The sequence below is a fragment of the Symphalangus syndactylus genome, chromosome 8, assembly GCF_028878055.3.
Source record: "Symphalangus syndactylus isolate Jambi chromosome 8, NHGRI_mSymSyn1-v2.1_pri, whole genome shotgun sequence".
Lineage (NCBI taxonomy): Eukaryota > Metazoa > Chordata > Mammalia > Primates > Hylobatidae > Symphalangus > Symphalangus syndactylus.
Window position 1 is genome coordinate 83,873,065 of NC_072430.2, and position 27,555 is coordinate 83,900,619.

The 27,555-nt window shown below is 39.6% G+C and overlaps 1 protein-coding gene across 4 annotated transcripts in view; it reads right to left on the reverse strand.

The window, feature by feature from the left end:
• The window catches only part of ZNF385B (zinc finger protein 385B), a 407,440-nt gene that overhangs the window by 326,105 nt on the left and 53,780 nt on the right, over positions 1–27,555 (reverse strand). For 2 of the 4 annotated variants that reach the window (XM_055289899.1, XM_055289898.1), the window contains exon 1: positions 13,884–14,075. In XM_055289899.1, coding sequence (XP_055145874.1) covers positions 13,884–13,937 — 54 coding nt within the window. In that variant the 5' untranslated portion in view covers positions 13,938–14,075. Of the gene's footprint in view, positions 1–13,883; positions 14,184–14,901; positions 15,054–27,555 lie in introns of those variants that run through there. The other 2 variants (XM_055289890.2, XM_055289889.1) reach the window with 2 other exon arrangements.

Genomic DNA, 27,555 nt, shown 5'->3' on the forward strand with positions numbered 1-27,555 from the left:
CTTGGTAGATCTTCCTCCATCCCTTTATTTTGAGCCTATGTGTGTCTCTGCACGTGAGATGGGTTTCCTGAATACAGCACACTGATGGGTCTTGACTCTTTATCCAATTTGCCAGTCTATGTCTTTTAATTAGAGCAGTTAGCCCATTTACATTTAAGGTTAATATTGTTATGTGTGAATTTGATCCTGTCATTATGATGTTAGCTGGTTAGTTTGCTCGTTAGTTGATGCAGTTTCTTCCTAGCCTCGATGGTCTTTACAATTTGGCATGTTTTTGCAGTGGCTGGTACCGGTTGTTCCTTTCCATGTTTAGTGCTTCCTTCAGGAGCTCTTTTAGGGCAGGCCTGGTGGTGACAAAATCTCTCGGCATTTGCTTGTCTGTAAAGGATTTTATTTCTCCTTCACTTATGAAGCTTAGTTTGGCTGGATATGAAATTCTGGGTTGAAAATTCTTTTCTTCAAGAATGTGGAATATTGGCCCCCACTGTCTTCTGGCTTGTAGAGTTTCTGCCGAGAGATCTGCTGTTAGTCTGATGGGCTTCCTTTGTGGGTAACCTGACCTTTCTCTCTGGCTGCCCTTAACATTTTTTTTTCATTTCAACTTTGGTGAATCTGACAATTACGTGTCTTGGAGTTGCTCTTCTCGAGGAGTATCTTTGTGGCATTCTCTGTATTTCCTGAATCTGAATGTTGGCCTGCCTTGCTAGGTTGGGGAAGTTCTCCTGGATAATATCCTGCAGAGTGTTTTCCAACTTGGTTCCATTCTCCCCATCACTTTCAGGTACACCAATCAAACGTAGATTTGGTCTTTTCACATAGTCCCATATTTCTTGGAGGCTTTGTTCGTTTCTTTTTACTCTTTTTTCTCTACACTTCTCACTTCATTTCATTCATTTGATCTTCAATCACTGATACCCTTTCTTCCAGTTGATTGAATCAGCTACTGAAGCTTATGCAGTTCTTGTGCCATGGTTTTCAGCTCCATCAAGTCATTTTAGGACTTATCTACACTGGTTATTCTAGTTAGCCATTCGTCTAATCTTTTTTTGAAGGTTTTTAGCTTCTTTATGATGAGTTTGAACTTCTCCTTTAGCTCAGAGAAGTTTGATCATCTGAAGCCTTTTTCTCTCAACTCATCAGCGTCATTCTCTGACCAGCTTTGTTCTGTTGCTGGCAACGAGCTGTGTTCCTTTGGAGGAGGAGAGGCGCTCTGATTTTTAGAATTTTCAGCTTTTCTGCTGTTTTATCCCCATCTTTGTGGTTTTATCTACCTTTGGTCTTTGATGATGGTGACATACAGATGGGATTTTGGTGTGGACGTCCTTTCTGTCTGTTAGTTTTCCTTCTAACAGTCAGGACCCTCAGCTGCAGGTCTGTTGGAGTTTGCTGGAGGTCCACTTCAGATGCTGTTTGCCTGGGTATCAGCAGCAGAGGCTGCAGAACAGTGAATATTGCTGAACAGCAAATGTTGCTGCCTGATTGTTCCTCTGGAATCTTTGTCTCAGAGGGGCACCCAGCTGTATGAGGTGTCAGTCTGCCCCTACTGGGGGGTGCCTCCCAGTTAGGCTACTCAGGGGTCAGGGACCCAGTTGAGGAGGCAGTCTGCCCATTCTCAGATCTCAAACTCCATGCTGGGAGAAACACTAGTCTCTTCAAAGCTGTCAGGGACATTTAAGTCTGCAGAGGTTTCTGCTGCCTTTTGTTCGGCTATGCCTTGCCCCCAGAGGTGGAGTCTACAGAGGCATGCAGGCCTCCTTTAGCTGCAGTGGGCTCCACCCAGTTCGAGCTGTCCGGTGGCTTTGTTTACCTACTCAAGCCTCAACATTGGCAGGCACCCCTCCCCCAGTCTTGCTACCAGCTTGCAGTTTGATCTCAGACTGCTGTGCTAGCAATGAGCGAGGCTCTGTGGGCATGGGACCCTCCAAGCCCGGTGCGGAATATAATCTCCTGGTGTGCCGTTTGCTAAGACCGTTGGAAAAGCACAGTACTAGGGTGGGAGTGACCCAATTTTCCAGGTGCCATCTGTCACAGCCTCCCTTGGCTATGAAAGGGGATTCCCTGACCCCTTGAGCTTCCCGGTTGAGGCGATGCCTCGCCCTGCTTCGGCTCACGCTCGGTGGGCTGCACTCACTGTCCTACACCCACTGTCCAACAAGTCCCAGTGAGATGAACCTAGTGCCTCAGATGGAAATGCAGAAATCACCCATCTTCTGCATCACTCACGCTAAGAGCTGTAGACTGGAGCTGTTCCTATTTGGCCATCTTGCCAGTTTAAAATTTCTAAGGCCAAATAAAAGATGCCACTTCTTGAATCACGAAGCAAGGTCTATTTTTCCACCCCTTTAATTTGAGCTGGCATTGTGTCTTAGGCCATTCCTGCTGCTATAACAGAATTCCACAGACTGAGGTGATTTTTTTTTTTTTTTTTTTTTTTGAGGCGGAGTCTCGCTCTGTCGCCCAGGCTGGAGTGCAGTGGCGCAATCTCAGCTCACTGCAAGCTCCGCCTCCCGGGTTCACGCCATTCTCCTGCCTCAGCCTCTCTGAGTAGCTGGGACTACAGGCGCCCGCCACCGCGCCCGGCTAATTTTTTGTATTTTTAGTAGAGACGGGGTTTCACCGTGGTCTCGATCTCCTGACCTCGTGATCCGCCCGCCTCGGCCTCCCAAAGTGCTGGGATTACAAGCGTGAGCCACCGCGCCCGGCCGTGATTTTTAAATAATAGAAATTTATTTCTCACAGTTATGAAGGCTGAGAAGTACAAGATCAAGGTATCAGCAGATTTGGTGTCTGGTAAGTGCTTGCTCTCTCCTTCCAAGATGATGCCTTGTTGCTGCATCCTCCAGAGGAAACCAACACTGTGTCCTCAACTTGGTTGAAAAGCAGAAGAAGCAGGCAGATCTTGAAGCCTCTTTTATAAGAGCACTAATCCCATTCATAATGGTGGCACCCTCATGGCCTAATCACCTCTCAAAGACACCACCTCTTAATACTGTCACGTTGGGGTTTAAGTTCTAATACATGAATTTTAGAGAGACACAAACATTCAAACTATAGCACCTTGTGACTAGCTCTGACCAAAAGAATGCAGTAAGTTGCAGCTTCTGTTCTTGCTGTCTTGCAACACTGCTCTGTTAATGCTAGGTAACAAAGCCTGGTCTAATCTCCTTGAAGAGGGGTCTACTGGTAAGAATTATCCAGCCTACAGCCAGCAGCAACTGCCAGATGCATGTGTGAAGCCATCTAAAACCATCTAAGGCAGTTACTCTGTAGCAGCCTGCAGCTCCACGGGTGTCCACCAATGAGTCCAGCACAAGAACCACCTAGCTGAGCACAGCCCACATTTCTGACCCACAGAATCATAATTAAAAAAAAATTGTTTTCAAATTTTTTCTTAAAGCTTCTGCCGACCTTTCCAAACTTCTCATGTTTCCTTCTATTAATAATTGTCTTACTCAGTTTCAGCCACATCTCAGCTTTTTAGACACACCAAGCTTTTCCTCGAGTTGAGAGTTTGAGCATTCTCTTCATTCCCTTTGGATGACTTTTCTCCATTCTCTTTGCTTAATTTTTTTTTAGTCTTAAAATTTTAATATTAAATGAGAATGGATAGCAGAGGGCAGGATGTCAGTCACTAGCTATATCAGTTCTACATAGAGAACTAATATGGTTAGTTTTATCTGGACTTGGGAAGCTGTGGATGGGTCATGGAAAATAAGCTCTGCAATTGTATGGTATCCTGGGGAAGCAATACTTAAGTGAGATGTCTGGAATTGATGCAGAGGCTCCTAGTTAACATAAACCAGAATGACAGAGAGAACTCAGGACAACTTAGCTCTGAATTCCAGCAGCTGCCTGTGACTTTCTTATCTATGTCTTTGCAGCTGTTTTTCCTGTACCTCTGTTCCCATAGGACCGGAAAACCCTTTTTCCTGTTCTGATTCCTTTCTACCTTTGCAAAGGGATCTTCCTCTTTTCCCCCAAATCATACTTCACTCCAATAATAAGAAACTATTTATAGTTTGTTCCTATATGCACCTGCATTGCCATTGCCTATACCTGGAATGTTTTTTCTTGAATAATTTGAAACTCATCTTTGAATACTCATCTCAAAGATCACCTCCTCTGAGAAGCCTTCCTTGACCTCCATAAAGTTAATCATTCCTTTTTCTGTGCCACATCTGCATTACATGTAGATCTGTCATTGTTCTTAGCATACCATATTGCAATTCACTTATTTAAATATTTATTTTCTCTTGATACTTAAGATATTGTTCTATTAATCTCTGTAAAATAGGAACTTGGTAATATTTAAAATAAGAAAAATCCCCAAGGGTTCTGTTTCCATCTCTAATTATGCTACTAGAAAACTGGGGGGTTTAGGTGGTATCTTTATTATAAATTTTAACTGAAATTTTTATCAAGATAATCAGAGATTCACATGCAGTTGTAAGAAATAATGGAGTTTTCCTGAACACCTTGCCCAGCTTCTACCCATAGTAAAAAAAATTTTTTTTTTTTGAGACGGAGTCTCACTCTGTCACCCAGGCTGGAATGCAGTGGCATGATCTCAAAATTTTTTAAAGCTATAGAATAATAGTGTAATCAGGATATTCACATTGATGTGATGTACAAAGCTTATTCAGATTTCTCCAGTATTACCTGGATTTGTGTGTGTGTGTGTGTGTGTGTGTGTGTGTGTGTATGACCTGTGTAGATTCATGTATCCCCCACCAGGGATCTCTCATGTTGCAGTTTTGTACCCATACCTACTTCCTTCTTGAAACTCACCCCTATCCCTTACCAACCACTAATTTGTCCTCTACTTCTACAATTTTGCTATTTCAAAAATGTTGTATAAATGGAATCCATACAGTATGTTACTTTGGGGATTGGCTTTTTCCACTCAGTATAATTCTCTGAAGATCCATCCAAGTTGTTGTATGTATCAAGGGTTCACTCCTTTTTATTGTTGAATAGTATTCCTTAGTACAGATGTACCACAGTTTAACAAGTCACCCCCAAAAGATATCCATGTCAAATCCTTGGAACCCGTGAGTGCTATCTTTTTTGCAGAAAGGCTCATTGCAGATGTGATTGCTAGGAATCTTGAGATGAGGAAATAATCCAGGATTATACAGGTGAGCTCTAAACCCAATGCCAAGCACCCTTATGAGATAAGGAGAAAGGAGATCTGAAGAAAAGACATAGACATACAGAGCAGAAGATGTTGTAAAAACAGAAGCAGAGACTGGAGTGATGCAGCCACAAGCCCAGGAATTCTAGGGCAGCCACCAGAAGTTTTAAATTTTTATGTTTTTTACATTTAAATCTATAATTCACTCTGAGTTAATCTTTTTATATGGTGTCAGAATTTTGACCTAAGTTTGTTTGTTTTGTTGCCTATAGCTGTTCAATTACTCCGGGACCATTTGTTGAAAAGGTATTCTTTCTCCATTGACTTGCTTTTGTACCTTTATCAAAAAATCAATTGAGTATGTGTGTGTGGATCTATGTCTGGGTTCTCTAGTCTTTTTCATCTCTCTCTCTCTCTACAATAAAACCACTGTCTTGATTACTTTAATATATAGTAAGCATCAATATTGGGTAGACAGATCCCTCCTTTTTTCTTCTTTGTCAAGTTTTAGCTAGTAGCTAAACCAGCTAAAAGGTCTGTGCTTTTTCATATAAATGTTAGCATAATCTTGTCTATGTCTACAAAAAGAACTTGCTGGGATTTTGATAGAAATTGCATGAAAATTATAGATCAGTTTAAGGAGAATTGGCATCTTAATCTTGTTGAGTTTTCTAATCCTGATTTCTAAACACATGGTATGTCTCTCCATTTATTTAGGTCTTCCATTTCTTTTCTCAGCATTTTGTAATTTTCAGCATACAGACCCTACACGTTTTTTAAAGTATATATCTATTTCATTTTATTAGGGAGTGATTATAAATGGTATTGCATTTTAAAATTTTGATTTCCATATGTTCATTTTTAGTATATAATATGTGATTTTTTTTTTTTTGAGACAGGGTCTCACTCTGTCACGCAGTCTGGAGTACAGTGGTGTGATTGCAGCTCACTGCAGCCTCAACCTCTTGAGCCCAAGCAGTCCTCCCACCACAGTCTCCTGAGTAGCTGGGACTACAGGTGTGCACCACCATGCCTGGCTAACATTTTCTTTTTTTATTTAGTTTTTTGCTTTTTAGAGACAGGTTGTGTTGCCCAGGCTGGTCTTGAACTCCTAGGCTCAAGTGATCCTCTTTTATCAGTCTCCCAAAGTACTGGGATTACAGGCTTTTATTTTTATTTGTTTTTCTTGCCTTATTATAATGGCTAGAACTTCCAGCACCATTTTGAATAAGAGAATTGAGAGTGGACATCCTTCCCCTGCTCTTGGTCTTAGGAGAAAAACATTCAGTCTTTCACCATTAAGTATGACGTTACCTGTAGGCTTTGTTTAGATGCTTCTTTAAATCAAGGTAGTTTCCCTCTATTCCTAGCTTGCTGAAAATGTGTGTTGGGTTTTCTCAAATGCTTTTACAGCATTAATGGATGTGATCATGTGACTTCTCTTCTTTAGCTTGTTGATATGGTAGATTTTTTTATGTTTTTGTTTTTGCTTTTGTTTTTAGAGATAGAGTCCTGCTCTGTTGCCCAGGCTGGAGTGCAGTGGTGTGATCTCGGCTCACTGCAACCTTCACCTCCCAGGTTCAAGTGATTCTCCTGCCTCAGCCTCCTGAGTAGCTGGGATTACAGGCACTCACTACTATGCCCAGCTAATTTTTTTATATTTTTAGTAGAGACGGGGTTTTGCCATGTTGGCCAGGCTGGTCTTGAACTGCTGACCTCAGGTGATATGCCCACTTCAGCCTCCCAAAGTGCTGGGATCACAGGTGTGAGCCACCATGCCCAGGTGGTAGATTATTAATTTTTAAATGGTGAGCCAGTTTTGCATACCTGGAATAAATCCCACTTAGTTATGGTATATAATTCTTTTCATACATTGCTGGATTCAATTTGCTCATATTTTGTTGATAATTTTTTACTCTAAGTTTATGAGATACTATTCTGTAGGGTTTCTAAAAAAAATGTGTTGTCTGATTTGGGTATTAGGATAATACTAGCCTCATAAAATAAGTTGGGAAGTGTTTCCTCTTCTTCTATTTTCTGAAAGCAACTGTATAAAATTGGTGTCAGTTTAAAAAATCCTTGGTAGAATTCTCCACTGAAACCATATGAATCCAGAAATTTGCTTTTCAAGTGCTTTGTAATGATAAATTCAGCTTATTTGATGGCTATAGGCCTATTCAGATTTCTACTTTTAAATTTATGTTTATGTTTATTTGAGATGGAGTCTTGCTCTGTCTCCCAGGCTGGAGTGCAATGGCACAATCTTGGCTCACCACAACCTATGCCTCCTGGGTTCCGGCGATTCTCCTGTCTCAACCTTCAGAACAGCTGGGAATCTAGGCACATGTCACCATGCCAGGTAAATTTTTGTATTTTTAATAGAGGTGGGGTTTCACCATGTTGGCCAGGCTGGTCTCAACACCTGACCTCAAGTAATCCACCCACCTCAGCTTCCCAAAGTGCTGGGATTACAGGCATGAGCCACCACACCTGGCCCAGATAGTCTATTTTTATTTTAGTTGAATTTTAGTTATTTATGGTTTCTGAAGGACTGGTTCATCCTTCTCATTTGTCAAATTTATAAACACAAGCTTTTAGTATTTGCTTATTATATTTTTAATTGCTGCAAGTTGTGTGATAATATCATGTATCTCATTGGTATCTTCTTCTTGTACTCATCAGTCTTGCTAAAAGCTTACAAATTTCATTGATTTTTCTTTCTTAAAGAATAAGCTTTTTGTTTTATGGCCTTTTCCTCTATTGCTTTCCTATTTTCAACTTCACAGATTGTTGGTTTAGGTCTTTATTACTTTCTTCCTTCCAGTTGCTTGTGGTTTGGTTTTTCTATTCTTTTCTAGCTTCTTGGTTGGGAACTTACTTACTTGAGAACTTTGTTTCATTTAAAATATAAGCATTTAAGGCTGTAAATTTCCAGTTCAGCACTGCTTTAGCTTCATCCCACATATTTTACTATGTTGTGCTTTCATTTTCCTCTAGTTTTTCCTTTGAGACTTCTTCTTTGATTCATAGATTATTTAAGAGATATGTTGTTTAATTTTCCTGTTGTTTTCCTACTACTAATTTCTACTTGATTTCATTATGGTCAGAGAAAATATTGTATATGATTACAGTTCCTTCAAATGCATTAAGGTTTGTGTTATGGTCCAATATGTGGTCTACCTTTGTGAATAGCTGTATAGGCACTTGGAAAAAATAGTGTTCTACTGTTATTGAGTAGAGTTCTATATAAGTTAACTAGATCCTTTTAGTTGATTATATTGTTCAGATCCTCTATATTCTTGCTTATTTTGTTTAATAATCCTATCAGTTGCTGAGAGTAGGTCCCCAACTGCAATTGTAAATTTATCCATTTCTTTTTTCTGCTCTATCAGTTTTTGCTTCATGTATTTTGAGGCTCTGTTGTCTGGTGCATGAACATTTAAGATCATTATGTCTTCCCGGTGAGTTGAACATTTTATCAGTACATAATGTCTCACTCTGTCCCTAGTAAATTTCTTTACACGATACTTCATCAGATATTAATATAGCTACCCCTGCCTTTATTTTTTAAATTACTGTTTGCACGATATATTCTTTTCCATCCTTTTACTTTCAACATACCTCTTATTGATTTTGAAGTGAGTTTCTTGTAAGCAGCATATAGTTGGGTTACTTTTTTAAATGCATTTTTTCTTTTGATTGGTTTATTTAGGCTATTTACATTTAAAGTAATTATTGATGTTAGCCTTTAAGTTTGACGTTTTATTATTTGCTTTCTGTTTTTTCCTTTGGTTCTTGGTCCTCTGTTTCTCTCTTCTTTCTGTCCTGTGGCTTACTTGAACACTTTTTAGGACTCCATCTTTATTTATTTATATTTTGGTTGTATCTCTTTATATAGTTTTCACAGTGCTTGCCATTAATATTATAATGATATACACATGTGACTTATGGCAGACAATTTATTGGTATCAGCATTTAACTTCCCTACTTTTAAATATCATTGTTTTTAGCATCAGATGATTGTATTTTGTTTCAGCCATCAAATATGATTTATGAAACTCATGAAGAAAATGATAATGTAATGATTAATTTTATGTGTCAACTTGACTGGGTCACTAGATGTTCAGATATTTGGTTACACATTATTCTGGGTATTTCTTCCTGCCTCACTGCCTTCCACCTGTGACATTAGTTTTTTTTTCCTGCCTTCAGACTCAAATTGAAACATCGGCTCCTCTTGGGTCTTGACCAGCCAGCCCTCAGACTAGAACTATACCATCAATTCTTCTGAATCTCATGTTTTTTGGACTTAGGCTGGAATAACACCATTGGCTGTCCTGGGTCTCCAGATTTCCTACAGATCTTGAAAATTGGAGGCCTCCATAATTGTGTGAGCTAACTCCTTTCTCCTACTGGTTCTGCTTCTCTGGAGAACCCTGCTACAGGTAGTTTATTATGTACCATATTTCTATTCTTTCCATTGTTCTTTCTTCTTTCCTTCTCAAAGCTCCAAGATTCATTATCATTTCCTTTCTAGTTGAAAAATTTCCTTTAGCCAATATTTAAGTATAAACCTGCTAATGATAAATTATGCTGCCTAGTACAAACTCCATCTCATGTGATGATAGATATTTAATTTCAGGCAGTATGGAGTGACTTTCCCCAGAGTTGCATCCAGATTTGGGGTGGGTTGAGGAGGGTACTTATGGGCTTACATGGTTCCAGGGCTCAGGTAGGAGTGTTCATGGCCTGGCTGTCACTTCTGCACATGAACATCTGCTGAGGCATGCTTATTTCTTTCTGATATTTAGTCATTAGTTCATGCAGGAACTGTGAGGTATTTCTTTGCTGTGGTACATGTAAAACATTATCCTGCCACTGTCCCAGTCTAACAGAAAAGACTATGTCCCTGTGGTTCCCAGGTTCAACCAGCAGCTTCTGTACTCCCTAAGCCTATAAGAAATTATGAGACTGCCTCAGGTCCATCTGCCCACCCTTGCTAGGGGCCAGGAACACCAGGATCTTACTGTCTTTGTGGACCCTGTGAGAAATAGAAACTCACAACTACTTTTTCCTTTCCGGAAGCCAAGACCCATCTGTGGTTTCTGTTATTTCCACTTACCCCTTGGAACTGGATGGGGAAAGCATTAGGGATCTTTTATATGCAAACTAAGTTACCTCAGCTCTTTATGCTTCCCCTTTGAGTCTCTCTTTCACAGCCCAGAGTATTCATAAAACATTTGGCTAGGGAGACAGTGCTGGGAAAAGGATCTTGCTGCTACTTATCACAAGTTCCTTGCTCACTTTGGTACACTGATTTTACACACACACACACACACACACAGCAGACTGGTTTCAGGTACACTCTAAGAATCTTCCTGTTGTTCTAAAGCTCAGATCTAAAAGTTCTGTAAATACCCTGAATACTAAATTTGGCAGAAGAACTTCCAGTGGTTAGGGGTCTGCCACCTTTTATTACTAAAAACAAGTTTCAACCATCACCCTGTGGACCCAATTCCCATCGATGCCAACTCCAAAACTATAAAACCGACCCAGAAGAGGGGAAGTCACCTCTTAAATTAACGGTTCTTGGGAAGAATATCTACTACCACATATTTTTCTCTGTGGGTGTGAAATAGGCTTCGATTTTCTTCTCTGTGTTTGTTTTCTGGGGCTGTTGTAACAAAGTACTACAAACTAAGTGGCTTACACAACAGAAACTTATCATCTTATAGTTCTAGAGGCTAGAAGTAAAAAAAATCAATGTGTTACTTGGGTTGGTTCCTTCTGAGCGCTATGAGGGAAGGATCTATTCTGGGACTCTCTCCTTGGCTTGTCGACGGCTGTCTTCTCCCTGTATCTCTTCTCACATCATCTTCCCTCTCTGTGCATATCTGTCTCTGTGTCTGAATTTCCATTTTTTTTGTGAGGTTATCAGTCATATTGGATTACAGCCCACCCTAATGACTTCATTTTAACTTAATTACCTCTGTGAAGACCCTAGCTCTAAATAAGGTCATATTCTGAGGTACTGGGGGTTAGAATTCCAATATATCTTTTTGTGTGTGTGTGAAGAAACACAATTCAACCCGTAATATTCTCTGAAGCCAAGTGATGGGCAAAAAAGGAAGACTGGCATTTTGTTTCTTATTTAGGTGCCTGCTTTGTCAGTGGGCTTGCCCGCCTCCCCTGTGTTACCCGAGCAGGAAAGAAAAGCCCCCCGCAGTCCACTCCACCTGTACTTGCCTGGGCCCCAGCAGTTCCAGGTTTTCAAGACGAATGTTCATTCTCACATGGATTCTGATCTCAATCCCCAAGCATTGAGGCATATGAGAACAGAGGGCACAATCTTGCCAGGACTAACACAGTGTGGAAGAAAGAGGCACACACAGTCAAGGAATGAAGGCTTCTGCTAACAACTGTGAGTAAGGTGGAAGATGCAGCTATCTCACAAGGGACTCTCAATGTCTAAGGGACCATCTGGGGGATCCCTTCATCCACAGGGTCTGTTAAGAGGATGTATGACCCACAGAGACAGCCAAAATAGTAGTCATCAATTAAGAACAGCATTGCCACCTTGCAGAGGCTGTAAGGGAAGGTAAACCTCCGCCTTTCTATCCTTCTATGGTTTCCCACCACTAGGCTGAAGAGCAGGCTGAGGCCACTCCAAGTTCTAGAGTCCATCTAGACAAATCTTAATTTGGCAATAAAATGATGTTTTTATAAATAGAACTGAATCTTCTAAATCAAAGAATCTTTCTGAATATACAAAAGTGAGAAGTTATGAGTTGAGAGAGTGTTAAGAGAGTTGCTACCCAGCAGGGAACACAAATTTGATAGATCAAAAGTGAGGAAAGTGACCAAAAAAATGAAATGGGGTCAGGCTTGAACCTCATTCAGTGGAGACTCTAAATAGTAGATAGTGTACACATGCACACATGATAGCACTAGGTATATTCCGCTTCAGTTTCTGCTGTTACACTTAGCATTATATCACGGACAATTTCCCCTATCATGAGATATTCTTCAGAAATATAATTTTTAATGACTATGGTATTTATAGACATTTACACCATAACAGATGTAATTCAAACTTTTACTCAGGCTATTTGTGCTCCAACTTAGGTATCAGTTTTGAACCTAACACTAAATATATATATAATATTATTAATTAATAATATATATTTTATATATCTATTTTGTTTTTTGAGACAGAGTCTCGCTCTGTTGCCCAGGCTGGAGTGCAGTGGCGCGATCTCGGCTCAATGCAACCTCTGCCTCCTGGGTTCAAGCGATTTTCCTGCCTCAGCCTCCTGAGTAGCTGGGATTACAGGTGTGTGCCACCACCTCTGACTAATTTTTATAATTTTAGTAGATACAGGGTTTCACCATGTTGCCCAGGCGGGTCTTGAACTCCTGGCCTCAAGCAATCCGCCTGCCTTGGCCTCCCAAAGTGCCGGGATTACAGGCGTGAGCCACTGCGCCCGGCCATAACATTAACTATATTTTTAATATATAACTATAGGTAAATGAATACACCTTGGAATAATTATAATAAATAGAAAATGGAAAAATAATTTTTCTACTATTGTGTGTATCTTAAATCCTGTAAGCCCCTTTACTTTCTTTCACAGCATGTTAAATATTGACTGAAGAAAACAATTTAATGAAATTAAATCATCAACTGAGTAAAAAGTAGTTAGATTTGGCTTGAAATATAAAAATTATTTATTTACAACACACCAATACCCATGCGACAGCACTGAGTAAAATTCCAACACATGTTTTCTCTGTATCATCTCACTTCAAGCTGGGGCCTCATTACAGAGCAAACCCTTGCTAGAGTAGAATTTGGAGCTCGTCCCCCACATTTGGGAGGAGGCTTATCTTGGCCTCCCACCTCAAACCTTGGGAGGAAGCCCGCCTTTTGTAGAAATCTTCACCATGGATAATGATAAATTTCACATTTTTATTTAATTCTGTCACAGTGAAGATACCCAGTGACCAGCAATGTGGAGGAGGAGGGGCTGCCCAAGGATAAGACAAAGGATTTGAAAGATTGTTTAGAATTCAGGGCAGAGGCAGAAACGCAAAAATTTCTGAGCTTCTGCCTCTATCCAGCCCACAAGGAAAGGGTGAGAGGCAAGTGAAAGCGATGGATGATGGTGCTGGATTTCAGAGGGAAGCCTTGTTGGTTTTGGCAATGCCTGTTCCTATTGTTAGAACACCCAGCACACTGCTGGCAACTCTCTAAAAGAATATGACAAGTTTAACATGCAAGATTAATGCTCCTCTCCTGCATCACAGGATGTTATAAATAAAGCTGTAGCTTTTTATATACTATCAAGTGGTATGCCACCCAATAGAAAGCAGATAAAGGAAACCCAGGAAAGCTAATTTTGAGAGAGGGAAAAAATGACATCACTGATGCATTTTAAACACATTTCAAAATACATTCAGAAGTGTTCACACATTGTGGGGATACAGGAAGTCTCTGGCCCCATACACAAATTGCGCATGTGTGTGTACGTGTGTGTACGTGTGTGTACCAGTGTGTATGTCAGTGGGCGTAACAAAGATTTCGAGAGGTGACAAACAGCTCATGTATTTTACCTGTAGGAGAAAGAGTACATGTTATCATGGTGGCCCAGTTTTAAGGTAAAAATTAAGTCTTGTTCTAAATCCTTCATTTTCCAGAACAGGACCATCTCTCCCCACAGCACACGGAACCCGGGACCCTGCCTCCTACCTGTGCTGCTGTTGCTGCTGGGGCTGGCCTGGGCGGGTGGTGGGGGCTGCCCATCACTCAGCTGCTTCACTCGTTTGCGGTGGGATTTGCCGTTGGAATGCACCTGAGCCTGGGCTGCAGAGTTCAGCTGGATGTTGCACACCTCACAGAAGGAGAAAAGAATTTGCTTTTTCTCTTTGCTCAACTGGTCCTCAGGCCTGTCGTTCTTTATCCCCTTTTCTTCAAAGCCCCGTAGAAAATTTGCCATATTCATGATTCCATCTTCAAGATGGTTGTCAGGACTTAAGGAGTACCTCATGCCTGAAAAACAAAACAAGTACAAGTGCTTCTGAAATTACATATGCCTTATTTTCTAGTATGATTACAATTAATCTTTAAGGGTTTGTTTAAGCTAAAAGTTGCCCAGCTACCCAGTGGTTACTACTAGAAAAAAAATCATCGAAAGTACCTAAGTAAGCAATTACGGTCTTTGAACGTGAGTTCCTTGTGCCTGGAGGTTTTTGAACAGAAGTTCCTTTCACCTGGAGCACTTTATACCCCATCCTTGCCCCTCTTCCCATCACCTTCCACCCTCTTTACTCTTTTAACTTCCCACCCATGAGATCTCAGCTGGCAAATTACCTTCCTCATGAAACCCTTTCTGACCCTGGACACAAGGCAAGATCTGGTTATATGCTCACATTGTGCTATGTGACACCTATCAGAGTATGCATTTCTTAGGTAATTGTGCAATTACTTGGCTTATGTCTGTCTCCGCATTACAGTATGAGCTCTATGAGGATAGTCGCCTCGTCTCTGGATATCCCTTAGGCCTACAACTGCACCTGTTACCTAATAGACATTCAAATTTTATTGAAGAAAGGAATAAATGATGTTATGAAACCGGAATTGTGAAAATATTCATGTGTAGACACAAATATATATACAATCAGCATACGCCTGGGCATATACAAACAGATACATGCCTTAACTGCAGGGCAGGTAACAAAGAACAAAATACCGTATGTCTGCAACTTACATTGGGTTGTGTTCTAAAACTCCCTTTATAAGTCAGCCGACAGGAATTTGGACATATTTTCTTATTCTTGTAGTGAAACAAATTGTTTTTCGGTTTCCAGGTTAGCCCATAAACATCAATTTAATATTTGATGGAGTTGAAATGTAGAACATCTGAAATACAAAATAATATAAAAGTTTAGTAAACTGGTAATTGAAAAAGAATAAAATAGAAAAAGAAATAATTTTTTATATTTTTAAGTGTTGATATTTTCTTCATTTGTTTAGGTAAGAGTACAGAGGTAGATTATAAACTAAGGGAAGATTCGAAAGGGATTTTCAGTACTTTGAGACACTTGGTTGATGAAGATTGCCTTGACATTTTATTTTTTTCAGTGCCATTTTATGTAATTTTTCATTTTAGTTAATACCAGGAATACCAGCATTTTCAAAATTATCAGTGGGATTATAACAACATTTTGGTTTATAATTTGAATAAATAAAAAGACACTTCCCAAAAAGAAGGGGGAGGGGAATTTGGCAAAAATTAAGGGAAAAGGGTACGTGTGAGAAAGAACGGCTGAGGTGGCAGTGCTGTGCCATAAGAGATGAAGAGTTTATATAAAGGAAGGATCATGGCTTGTGACGGACTTCTGCTTATAGAACAAACTCAGGGGGAATGCAAGGTATTGGCTTTCAACAGTCCTTTTGATCCAAGTTGTCTCAGAGCTCTAAGAAAAGGAAGGAGCTACTAGAGACAAGTCCATATTTGGAGTGTTCACAAGCAGGATGTTTAAAATTTGGAAAAGGTATGACCATAAAACCAGATATTGATTCTAATGTATACTATGCCAAAAAATCTCCTTGTTTATACCCATACATCCAATTGTGAAGGTTGTTTGAACACTGTTAATTTCGATATGCAAAACCTACTTGTTCCTTTTAATATTTTAACCTAATAATGCCATTTTAAAGAACTCTCTTACACAAAATTTTCCAAGTCAATCTATTCCTTTTAGCTCCTGCCTTAAAATCTGCTCAAACTATGCAGAAATCAGGTTTAAGCAGTTCCTGTAGCTAAGCTACAGAAAATAATTCAGCTATAATTGAAATGGGGTTTGAACTGCACATAAATATTTTTGCTTTTATTCCTTAAACCTAAGATATTATGTTATCACAAAGTCACTTTTCTCATACAACTTAAAATATCAGTGCCATATTAGTTATGTTCAAATATCTATATCTTCTCTTAAAATATTAAAACATATCATAAGAATTAGTTGAAATAAGTAAGTGATTTTTAAAATAAGCTAATTACTAACATTTTGCACTGTCTAGAAAACTAATCCACTGTGAAACATAAGAAAAGCCAATAACGTTTAACCTTGCAGAACGAGGCCAGGCACCATCGTACTCAATCATTGAAACCTAAGCTTATATTTCAACTCAGGCAAGCAAGATCCTTGACTCAGAGGAGAACTGTTGACACTTTCATCTGAAAATTTAACCTGGAGGTGCCCAGGCTTGTCCATATTGCAAATTAACACACGGTATTTCACAGACACAAGACATACATTATAATGTTCCTATGACTTTTTTGTTTGCATTATCTTATAAAAAATAAAGCAATGTTACCTGTGCTTTTATGATTGCCATTTATCCTGGAAATTATTCTACTTTTGATTTATTTAAATATATGTATTTTAAGTAGGAAGAAAGATATCTTCCATATAAAATAAATGGCTCTTCTAGAATTCTGTAACCTCTTCAGAGTACCAGCATCCTTCATAACTTTTCAACCCTATTTTACCTTCTCCAAGGGTTACTCTCACAAGTGGTCTCCCAAACCTCCAACACCGCATTCATGGGCCACTCTAGAAAAGACCCAATGCCTGTGGGTGGGGTATGCATTCTGTTCACCAAATCCCAATCTATTAGTCCTAGTTCTGGCTTCACACTTCCTTCTTTCTCAGGGGAAAAATAAGATCAGCTTCTGTTAACAGCCACTTGCAACCAAAGTATATTTAGCTGCAAAGGTCTTGGGAAAAGGACCTAGAGGTGGCAGAGAGGCAAGATATCAGAGTCTCAGCATCCACTTTTGGCCTGAGATGATATAATTTCTAGGCTTGTAATATGTGTGAATGTGATAACATTTATAATGTCAGCTTTCTTGCTAAGGGGAAAGTAACAGTGAGTTTAAATGGAAGAAGAGAGAAAAATCTCACTTTCTATTTTAAAGTTTTTCATCAGACTATCTTAATTACATGTTTCACTTGAGTGGGAGAGAAGGACCTTCGGGGGTGTCTGATTTTAAACAGAGCAGTGGGCAGCACTGTGCTTTGGACTGCCAGGAATGAGTGTAAGAAAAGTCAGGACAACTGAACCAAAAACTCCATGCTTTTTTTGTATTATTTTACCAGATTAGATGACCAACAAGTTAACATTCATAAGAGATTAAGACATTTTAGTGCAGGCGAAAGAATGAGAAAAGGTTGGTCCTTGAGTTCCTGCTTTTGGAGGAAAGAGCTGATGAATTCAAATTGGACAGTCAGGGAATATCCAAAAGAGTGATTTTAAATCACTAGGATGCAATCCATCAGGAAATTTTCCAATGTTACAACTTTCCCTAGGATTTTCCCTGACCTGCATTGTTATCCAATTGTTTTCTATAATAATTTGAAAAAAACAAAAGGAAACTGATCCAGAGGTAAAGACATCTCTGTTGCATATGTACAGCAATACATTCTTTGACTCAAGAGTGGCCACATCAGATGGAGAACAAGTTAGAGACTGCCTCCCTTCTATGAAAGTGTGAAAAGGCTCATTCCTCAACTCAAGTCAATCAGTTTTATCCACTTCCCAGTCATTCCTTAACCCCTAACAACTTGGCTTGCAACTCCTTTCCATAGGTAGCGCTTGTCTTTGCAAAGTCACTATAAACACTTCTAATTGCCAAATCCAAGATGGCCATTTCCTTGCTCCCCACTTTTCCTGATGTTCTCATGATGCTCCCTCGCCTGGGTCTCTTCCCACCTCTGCACCCTGAGGCATCATGTTCACAAAGTTAGCACAACATACAATTCTTATATTATTGGTTTAATATTTATATAGTTTTATGACATGTATATGGTTTTACTTATTCACTCACTCATTTCAGTATATTGTTACAGACTAGGTAGGCAGAGGGCAAGACGCCAGGGACAAAACAGTGAACACGGTCAAGGAGAAGTCTGAGGGGACCAAACAATCCAATGAGAAATACAGAGGAGAAAACAAGAAATTACAACAAAGTACAATAAATTTTTTGGAAAGGTATACATTTTCCTCCCTTGCTAGATTTCAAGCTCCTTGAGTATAAAAACTATGTTTTATTCATCTTTGTATCCTCAAAATCTAAGATTGTGCTTTGTATAAAATAGGCACTTAATAAATGTTGGCTGAATAAATGAATGCACTGTATTTGTGTGGGAGGGTGTAAGGTGAGTGGGATGGGAGGTGAGTGTGATGTGTGTGTATATGTGCTTTATGTGTTTGTGGTCTGCGGTATATGTGATGTATTGTTTGTGTGTGTGGTATGTGCGGGGGTGTATAGGTGTGGAGTGTGTGTGATATGTGTGTGGTTTGTGTATGGTATATGTGACTGTGATGTGTATGAGTGTGGTGTGCATGGGGTATGTAGTATATGTAGTGTGTGTGTGGTTTGTGTGTGGGATGTATGAGGAGTGTAGGTGATATATGGGTATAGTGGAGGGTGTGTGCGTGTGGTATATGTGGCGTGTGTAATATGTGTGTGGTATATGTGGCGTGTGTAATACGTGTGTGGTATGGGCATGGGGTGTATATGTGTGTAGCACTGGCTGTGAACACAGTAACCAAGGTCAATGTTTTTCTTTTTTTTGTTGTTTTGAGATGGAGTCTCGGTCTGTCACCCAGGCTGGAGTGCAGTGGTGCCATCTTGGCTCATTGCAACCTCTGCCTCCTAGGTTCAAGCAATTCTCCTGCCTCAGCCTCCTGAGTAACTGGGACTGCAGGGGCACACCACCACGCCCAGCTAATTTTTGTATTTTTAGTAGAGACGGGGTTTCACAATGTTGGCCAGGATGGTCTCGATCTCCTGACCTTGTGATCCACCTGCCTCAGCCTCCCAAAGTGCTGGGATTACAGGTGTGAGCCACCGCACCCGGCCAAGGTCAATGTTTTCTAATTATTTTAGCATGTATGTGGGCTAAGCACACAGCTGTTTGCATTTTGAGATTAGGAATGGTAATAACGGTGTGCTCTCCAAGGAAAAAGTATCATCACTCATCTGCAAACTAAAATCCCAACTGTTTAGGAAGTCTTTCATCCTGTAATTAAAAATAAGGCTTAAAGTTCAAATTCTGACAAAACATGGGTATATTGTGTCAGCATCCATGTGACATTAGCTCTTTCCTGCAACCAACTTTCTCAGGAAATGGAACACTGGGTATTGTGGGAAAGTTTGGGGAATACTTTGTGAAGATTAAAACACATAGATGGAGAAGATACAGGGCTCTGGCATTGCTTTTTACCCATTTAACTATGTTGAAATGCCTGGTACTGCCTCCTGAACTTCTACTGCAGAGGGAGGCAAAAAGTTGAGTTCTGAGTACCAGACTACACACAACTCCTTTCCCCAAAATAGAGTTTCAGAGAAAATTAAGAGGTCAGTAGAGAGGGTTCATTTCATTGAATGTTTTGGTATATTTCATAATAGGATTCAGATATGGAAGGCTTTATTTGATCCAATTCAACTAATCATTTATTAAACACTGATTATAGACAATACCCTATACTTGGCCCTATGGTTAAAGAAATGTCTAAAATTAAGAATCTTAAAAAATAAAAAGCTTGTAATAAACTAGAAGAGGCAATCCTTCTGCTACTCATTGTTTAGGAGAGTGACTATGGAGAACTCTCTGCATAACAGTCTCCAAAATACTTTGAACTTCTTACACTGGAATGAAATTATTCCTTAGTAATTGATTTCACTAGACAGTTCATTGGTCTCATTTTTTTCCCCAAGTACCTACTGGCACTTTGTTGAGTGCTAGTGAAATAGATTTTAATGGGGGTGCTCTGGTCTAGTGTGAATCCCAAGAGATTGGGATTATTTGACATCAATGGCTGAGTCAGAAAAACTGACATTTAAATGTTTCTAGCAGTTTGTTTCCCTTGGGGAAAAATTTTGAACTCAGCTTTGGAGGCACACTACTTCTTTATTTTGGAAAAAGCATCTTAGAGGATCTTCGTATTATGTGAAGGTAAAGCATAGACTCTATTCTGTAATGGAGACTCTGGAGATAATATAGCTCCAAGGAACTTAATCTGCTTTCCACAATCATATGAAAAGTTGTCTTCACTGTGACACAGTCGCTTCTCTGCAAATTATCTTTTATTTCATAAAATATTTCTTTCCTGCAAGTGGATTTAAATTGTATTGTCCCTGAAAGTTTTTGTTAGATACTGGGAGATGAATGTGTTCAAGTAGTTAACTACAGGAGATCAGTGGAGACTGGAAGCTGCAAGAACATGAACACATCTTACCTCTGAAAGAACAGCCTGGAATTGTTGAAGCTCGAACTGGACTATATTGCATGAATCTCATATTTGGGGTCATTCCTGATTGAATAAACCAAACTTTGGAGAAAGCAGTGATGTTGTTCTGAATTATCCTAAGAACTGAAGAGAAAGATCACACCTCTGTGGATGGGTGTGAGAAGGAAGAGATGTTTTCACTGTCAGTCTTACCAGAAGATTGACGGGGGAACGAAATGGACACTGAGAGGTATGAGACTATGACTGTCTCTGGGCCTGAGGGAATAGGAGGCCTAGAATCCAGACATGTGAATCTTGTTCCAGGCATTCCTGCTGTGGAAGGGTAAGCTGACCCTTGAAGTGGGGTGACAGGCCTGAGACTGGGCAGAGAAGACTTTGCACAATATGAAACACCTAAGGAGGGTTTTAGTCCATGAACTCAGGGAACCCCTATATTTATTTACAATTGTTGAATTATCCTCTTGTATAACATCCTGCACCTTTTAAAAAAATCTTCAAACCATCAGTGAAGTCATGCAAACATCACAGTTGATCTTCCTATTAGTGGGGGAATTGTACAAGAGTCTGGGATGGCATCTGGGGTGAAAGCCATATATGGGAGAGTAGGAGCAACGGGCTGAGGGATGCTGGTGACCAACAACAAGGAAGGCAGTGGTCCAAAACCACACAGCTGGTTAAGATGTTGCACAACTGACTTGACATATCTCAGGGGCTCAAAAAATGTTCAGGACGGGAAAACTGATAAAACATTGGAATTCTTGCAGCTACTATGGGAGATATTTGAACTATTTTTTGAATTAGGTAATATGATGGGCAAACAGGCTGGGACATTTATGTTACCTAAATGTAAAGAAGATAAGGTTACTTTATTCTCACTTTATTGTAGATCCAAAGCCAATCAGATGTCTAGCACTTATAAGGTACTCCACAAATCTTTGACAAAATAAAATAAGTGCTATGATTAATTCAGCTACAGCTCAGCTTCAGCCAAAAGCTGATAGTTAATTTGTTCCTGGCCTTCAGAAGACCCAACTGTTCAATGTCTACGTAAATCAGTATCTTTTCTGGCATACTTGATCATCAAAGTATCTCAAGTTATGGTCATATACAAATAGTGTAATGATGTCAATAATGAGAACAAGGAATGGATTATTTAATGCAAGAATATCAATTGTATATGTGTATTTCAGATAAAACTAGAATTGAAAGTATTATTTTATGCTTATGACATTGAGACTCTATCAGTAGAAGGAAAAATATTTCTTCTTACAAGCACAAAATGTCACAATAATTAACATGAAATTTAATTTCATGAAAAAACAATTACAAAAATTCTTAATTAAATAGAAAAATAAATTGACAGCTAAATGTAGCACTAGCTAAATAACTATGGACAAAACATATACATACTTTGAAATACACATATCTATAAACAAATACTATTAGGATGGAAATCAGACTATACTATAACTCTAATATTCGTAATGATATTAAATAAATACTTAAGCACTATATTTTTTAATTTCATGAGGGCTTTAGCTTTTCTAGGAAAAAAAGGAATCTATTTGAGAATTATTCTCATCTTTTAAAGATGAATTAAAAGCAAAAGACCAGCTTTGCTACCTCTAAATAAATTATTACCTCAAAGAGAAAATTAAGTAATACTTAACTCATAATACAATTTTTACTTCCTTATATCAAGAGGTTTTTTTTTTTTTCTTTTTGGGATGGATGCTTACTCCATTGCCCAGGCTGGCAGGCAGTGGCACGATCTCGGCACACTGCAACCTCTGCCTCCTCGGTTCAAGCAATTCTCCCGCCTCAGCCTCGTGAGTAGCTGGAATTACAGGCATGTGCCACCATACCCAGCAATTTTTGTATTTTTAGTAGAGACAGGGCTTCACCATGTTGTCTGGGCTGATCTCAAACACCTGACCTCAAGTGATCTGCCCACCTCAGCCTCCCTAAGTGTCAAGAGTTTTTTTAAATCATAGAATTGGGCTTTATTCTTAGTCAAATATTGATTTTAACACTTAGCTTTTGGTATTCAACCAAAATGTGTATACGGTATACCTCTAGCTATGAGAAAGAACAATCTTTATTGACTGGGCTCCATAGTCTTCTTTATATGAGGAAGTCTAGATTCCATTCTCCCTCTGCCCTGCATGGCACTGCTGTGTAGCATGAAACAGTAGCAGAGCCCAAGACAGCAAACTGCAAAACATAACCAACATAAAAACCTGGGCAAGGGCAAATCTCGCAGCTCTGTTCCTCCCACTACGATTGCCAGGGCTGGAGTGTAACCATAAACACTTTTCTAAGAGGGTCCTGGAAGCACTCCAGCAAGTCAACAGCTGAGTCTTCCTGGGAGGTGGGACCAAGCTCTCCTACCTGCTATGGAACATTCTAGGGGTGGAAGCCAACATAGGCAATTGAACGGATGGATTCCTACAAGACAGACGCATCCATCAAAGAAGTAATATTTTCAGTTCATTGAATTCTCATATCATCTTTACAAGTTTACAAACAAGAATGGTATTCTCTGGATTTTGCTTTGTGGGAAAGTACAGGTAGAGTCAAAGAGAACACATTACATAGCTTATTAGTTTTATTTCCAGTCATAATTTCTATGTAGTCCATCTAGACACATTTTCGAAATTATTGCATTTTTATTTATTATAAAAATAATTTATATCATTCTAGAAATTTTGGAAAATACAAAGAACATAAAAAAGATTGGAGAAAAATCTTCCATATTCCTACCAAAGTGAACCACAGTTTGTTACATGTGCATAACAACAATAAAAAAAGGTGAACCACAAACATTACATGTTTACTTCTGGTCGTTTTCATTTATAATTGATACACAATAATCATTCATGTTTATTTCTAGCCTTTTAAACGTGCATATGATTTTCACAGAGTTCTGGTTAAACAACACAGACTTGTTAAGAGTTGAAATACATAAACGTATTGGTGCTGAGCTCTTAAATTGATTATATTTACCTACAATTTCATCAGTTTCATTAACAAGAAGTTGATGATCTTTCTTCCTCTGGTATGGATCAAATGCAGCTATAACCAGTATTCTAAAAAACACAGTGCTGTAACAGGGGTTGCCTTGGTCAGGGCAGTCAGACAAGATGTGATGATGGTGAAACTAAGAGCTAAAGAATGAAGAGCAGTAGAGGGAAAAACACTGCAGGCAAAGGAGATCCTATGTGCAAAGGTCCAGAAGCAAGATGAAAGATGGCAGATGTGACAAACTAAAAGCAGCCCAGTCCATCTAGAGCAGAGAGAGGAGGGCAGAATGAAATGTGAAATAAAGCTGCAGAGCAGAGCAGGGCCTGGTTGGTGTGAGCTGTCAGTCTAGGAAAAGTGCAGCAGTGCCTTAAACTGGGGGCCTGATATGATCAGATTTGAGCTGTGAAAAAAACCACAACTGGATTCAAAAATAGGGTGCAGAGTAGAGAGGGTGTCATGTGGATGTGGACAAGTTCAGGACAATTACAATTTTCCAGGCAAGAGAAAATGGCACCTGGACCTTGAGGGTGATGGTGACAGCAGTGGAAAAAGTGGATGAATTCCAAACACTTGGAGAAGAAACATCCCATCCACATGTCCTGGTGGTGGATTAGGTGGGTCTGGGGGCAGAGGGAGAGACTAGTGTCAGGGATGACTCCATGGTTCTAAGCCCTGATTGGGTCTCGAAAGTACCTGGGCACAAAAAAATGATGAGTGTGTGAGGTAATGGATATGTTACTTACCTTAAGTTAGCCATTCCACAATGTACCCACATATTAAAACATGATGTTTATATATTTTTTTATTCATTAAAGAAATAATTTTTAAGTACCTAGGACAGTTTTTAAACATATTGATGCCAGACTCCCATCTCTAGAGATTCTGATTTAATTGGTCTGCTGCTGGGGTTGGAGGAGAGGGTAAGTGGTTGCGGGCAGCTGGGCCTAGGAGCATAAACCTTCCCAGGTGATTCTAATGGGCAATCCGTTCAATCTTTAGCCACTGCGCTGAAGATTGCCGCTATTTGAGAGTAGGTTCTTCTCCAGTCTGAGACCCTACTAGGCAGCCACCAACAGACTTTACCCTGCCACCAACAAGATGTGGAAAGAGCATTTGATTGCTTCACATTAGAGAATGAACAGCAGTACTTCCAGGGTCTCCTTAGCCCCTAGAAAAGACACAAAAATCCAGGCTGTTTGTCCCAGAACCCTCTTCTCAGATCATAGATGCTTCCCTCTCAACTCTAAGGCACAGGTGTCCCAGAGGGCTGGCAGGATGGGGCCTCCTGACCCACATTATGGCTGGGAAGCTAGAGTCCCATATAAAATTCTCAGGAGCTAAGCCTAGCTCTCATTCTCTAATTTGCAGAATTTCTTTGGGTAAACATCACACTGCCTCTCTGCTTCCTTCTGTTTTCTGTTTTCCACACTTCCATTCTGCCTCCTTGGAGTAATTTTCACTTGGTTCCCAACACATACCTGGAACTGAATTAAACGTGTCATGATCTCGTTTGGACTTCATCCTTGATTGTAGACAACTTCCCTACTAATTCCCTTCTCTCTCAGTCAAGAAAATTTTTTATTACAAACATCACAATAGGGTATTCTTCCTAACTCTTCCTGAAAGGTTTGTATTTGGAAAATCAAGTATATGTAAGGATAATTTTTCCAAAAGTGACATTTAGAAATATTTGAGAAATTTTAATTTAGGATAACTTATTAAGAATATGTATCTTGTAAATTTGTTTGAGTTCATTGTAGATTCTGGATATTAGCCCTTTGTCAGATGAGTAGGTTGCAAAAATTTTCTCCCATTGTGTAGGTTGCCTATTCACTCTGATGATAGTTTCTTTTGCTGTGCAGAAGCTCTTTAGTTTAATGAGATCCCATTTGTCGATTTTGGCTTTTGTTGCCATTGCTTTTGGTGTTTTAGACATGAAGTCCTTGCCCACGCCTATGTCCTGAATGGTATTGCCTAGGTTTTCTTGTAGGATTTTAATGGTTTTAGGTCTAACGTATAAGTCTTTAATCCATCTTGAATTAATTTTTGTATAAGGTGTAAGGAAGGGATCCAGTTGCAGCTTTCTACATATGGCTAGCCAGTTTTCCCAGCACCATTTATTAAATAGGGAATCCTTTCCCCATTTCTTGTTTTTGTCAGGTTTGTCAAAGATCAGATAGTTGTAGCTATGCGGCATCATTTCTGAGGGCTCTGTTCTGTTCCATTGATCTATGTCTCTGTTGTGGTACCAGTACCATGCTGTTTTGGTTACCGTAGCCTTGTAGTATAGTTTAAAGTCAGGTAGCGTGATGCCTCCAGCTTTGTTCTTTTGGCTTAGGATTGACTTGGCGATGCGGGCTCTTTTTTGGTTCCATATGAACTTTAAAGTAGTTTTTTCCAATTGTGTGAAGAAAGTCATTGGTAGCTTGATGGGGATGGCATTGAATCTATAAATTACCTTGGGCAGTATGGCCATTTTCACGATATTGATTCTTCCAACCCATGAGCATGGAATGTTCTTCCATTTGTTTGTATCCTCTTTTATTTCATTGAGCAGTGGTTTGTAGTTCTCCTTGAAGAGGTCCTTCACATCCCTTGTAAGTTGGATTCCTAGGTATTTTATTCTCTTTGAAGCAATTGTGAATGGGAGTTCACTCATGATTTGGCTCTCTGTTTGTCTGTTACTGGTGTACAAGAATGCTTGTGATTTTTGTACATTAATTTTGTATCCTGAGACTTTGCTGAAGTTGCTAATCAGCTTAAGGAGATTTTGGGCTGAGACAATGGGGTTTTCTAGATATACAATCATGTCATCTGCAAACAGGGACAATTTGACTTCCTCTTTTCCTAATTGAATACCCTTTATTTCCTTCTCCTGCCTGATTGCTCTGGCCAGAACTTCCAGCACTATGTTGAATAGGAGCGGTGAGAGAGGGCATCCCTGTCTTGTGCCAGTTTTCAGAGGGAATGCTTCCAGTTTTTGCCCATTCAGTATGATATTGGCTGTGGGTTTGTTGTAGATAACTCTTATTATTTTGAGATACATCCCATCAATACCTAATTTATTGAGAGTTTTTAGCATGAAGGGTTGTTGAATTTTGTCAAAGGCCTTTTCTGCATCTATTGAGATAATCATGTGGTTTTTGTCTTTGGTTCTGTTTATATGCTGGATTACATTTATTGATTTGCGTATGTTGAACCAGCCTTGCATCCCAGGGATGAAGCCCACTTGATCATGGTGGATAAGCTTTTTGATGTGCTGCTGGATTCGGTTTGCCAGTATTTTATTGAGGATTTTTGCATCAATGTTCATCAAGGATATTGGTCTGAAATTCTCTTTTTTGGTTATGTCTCTGCCAGGTTTTGGTATCAGGACGATTCAAAAAGTGGGCAGAGGACATGAACAGACACTTCTCAAAAGAAGACATTTATGCAGCCAAAAAACACATGAAGAAATGCTCCTCATCACTGGCCATCAGAGAAATGCAAATCAAAACCACAGTGAGATACCATCTCACACCAGTTAGAATGGCCATCATTAAAAAATCAGGAAACAACAGGTGCTGGAGAGGATGTGGAGAAATAGGAACACTTTTACACTGTTGGTGGGACTGTAAACTAGTTCAACCATTGTGGAAGTCAGTGTGGCGATTCCTCAGGGATCTAGAACTAGAAATACCATTTGACCCAGCCATCCCATTACTGGATATATACCCAAAGGACTATAAATCATGCTGCTATAAAGACACATGCACACGTATGTTTATTGCGGCACTATTCACAATAGCAAAGAGTTGGAACCAACCCAAATGTCCAACAACGATAGACTGGATTAAGAAAATGTGGCACATATACACCATGGAATACTATGCAGCCATAAAAAATGATGAGTTCGTGTCCTTTGTAGGGACATGGATGAAACTGGAAAACATCATTCTCAGTAAACTATCGCAAGGACAAAAAACCAAACACCGCATGTTCTCACTCATAGGTGGGAATTGAACAATGAGAACTCATGGACACAGGAAGGGGAACATCATGCTCCGGGGACTGTTGTGGGGTGGGGGGAGGGGGG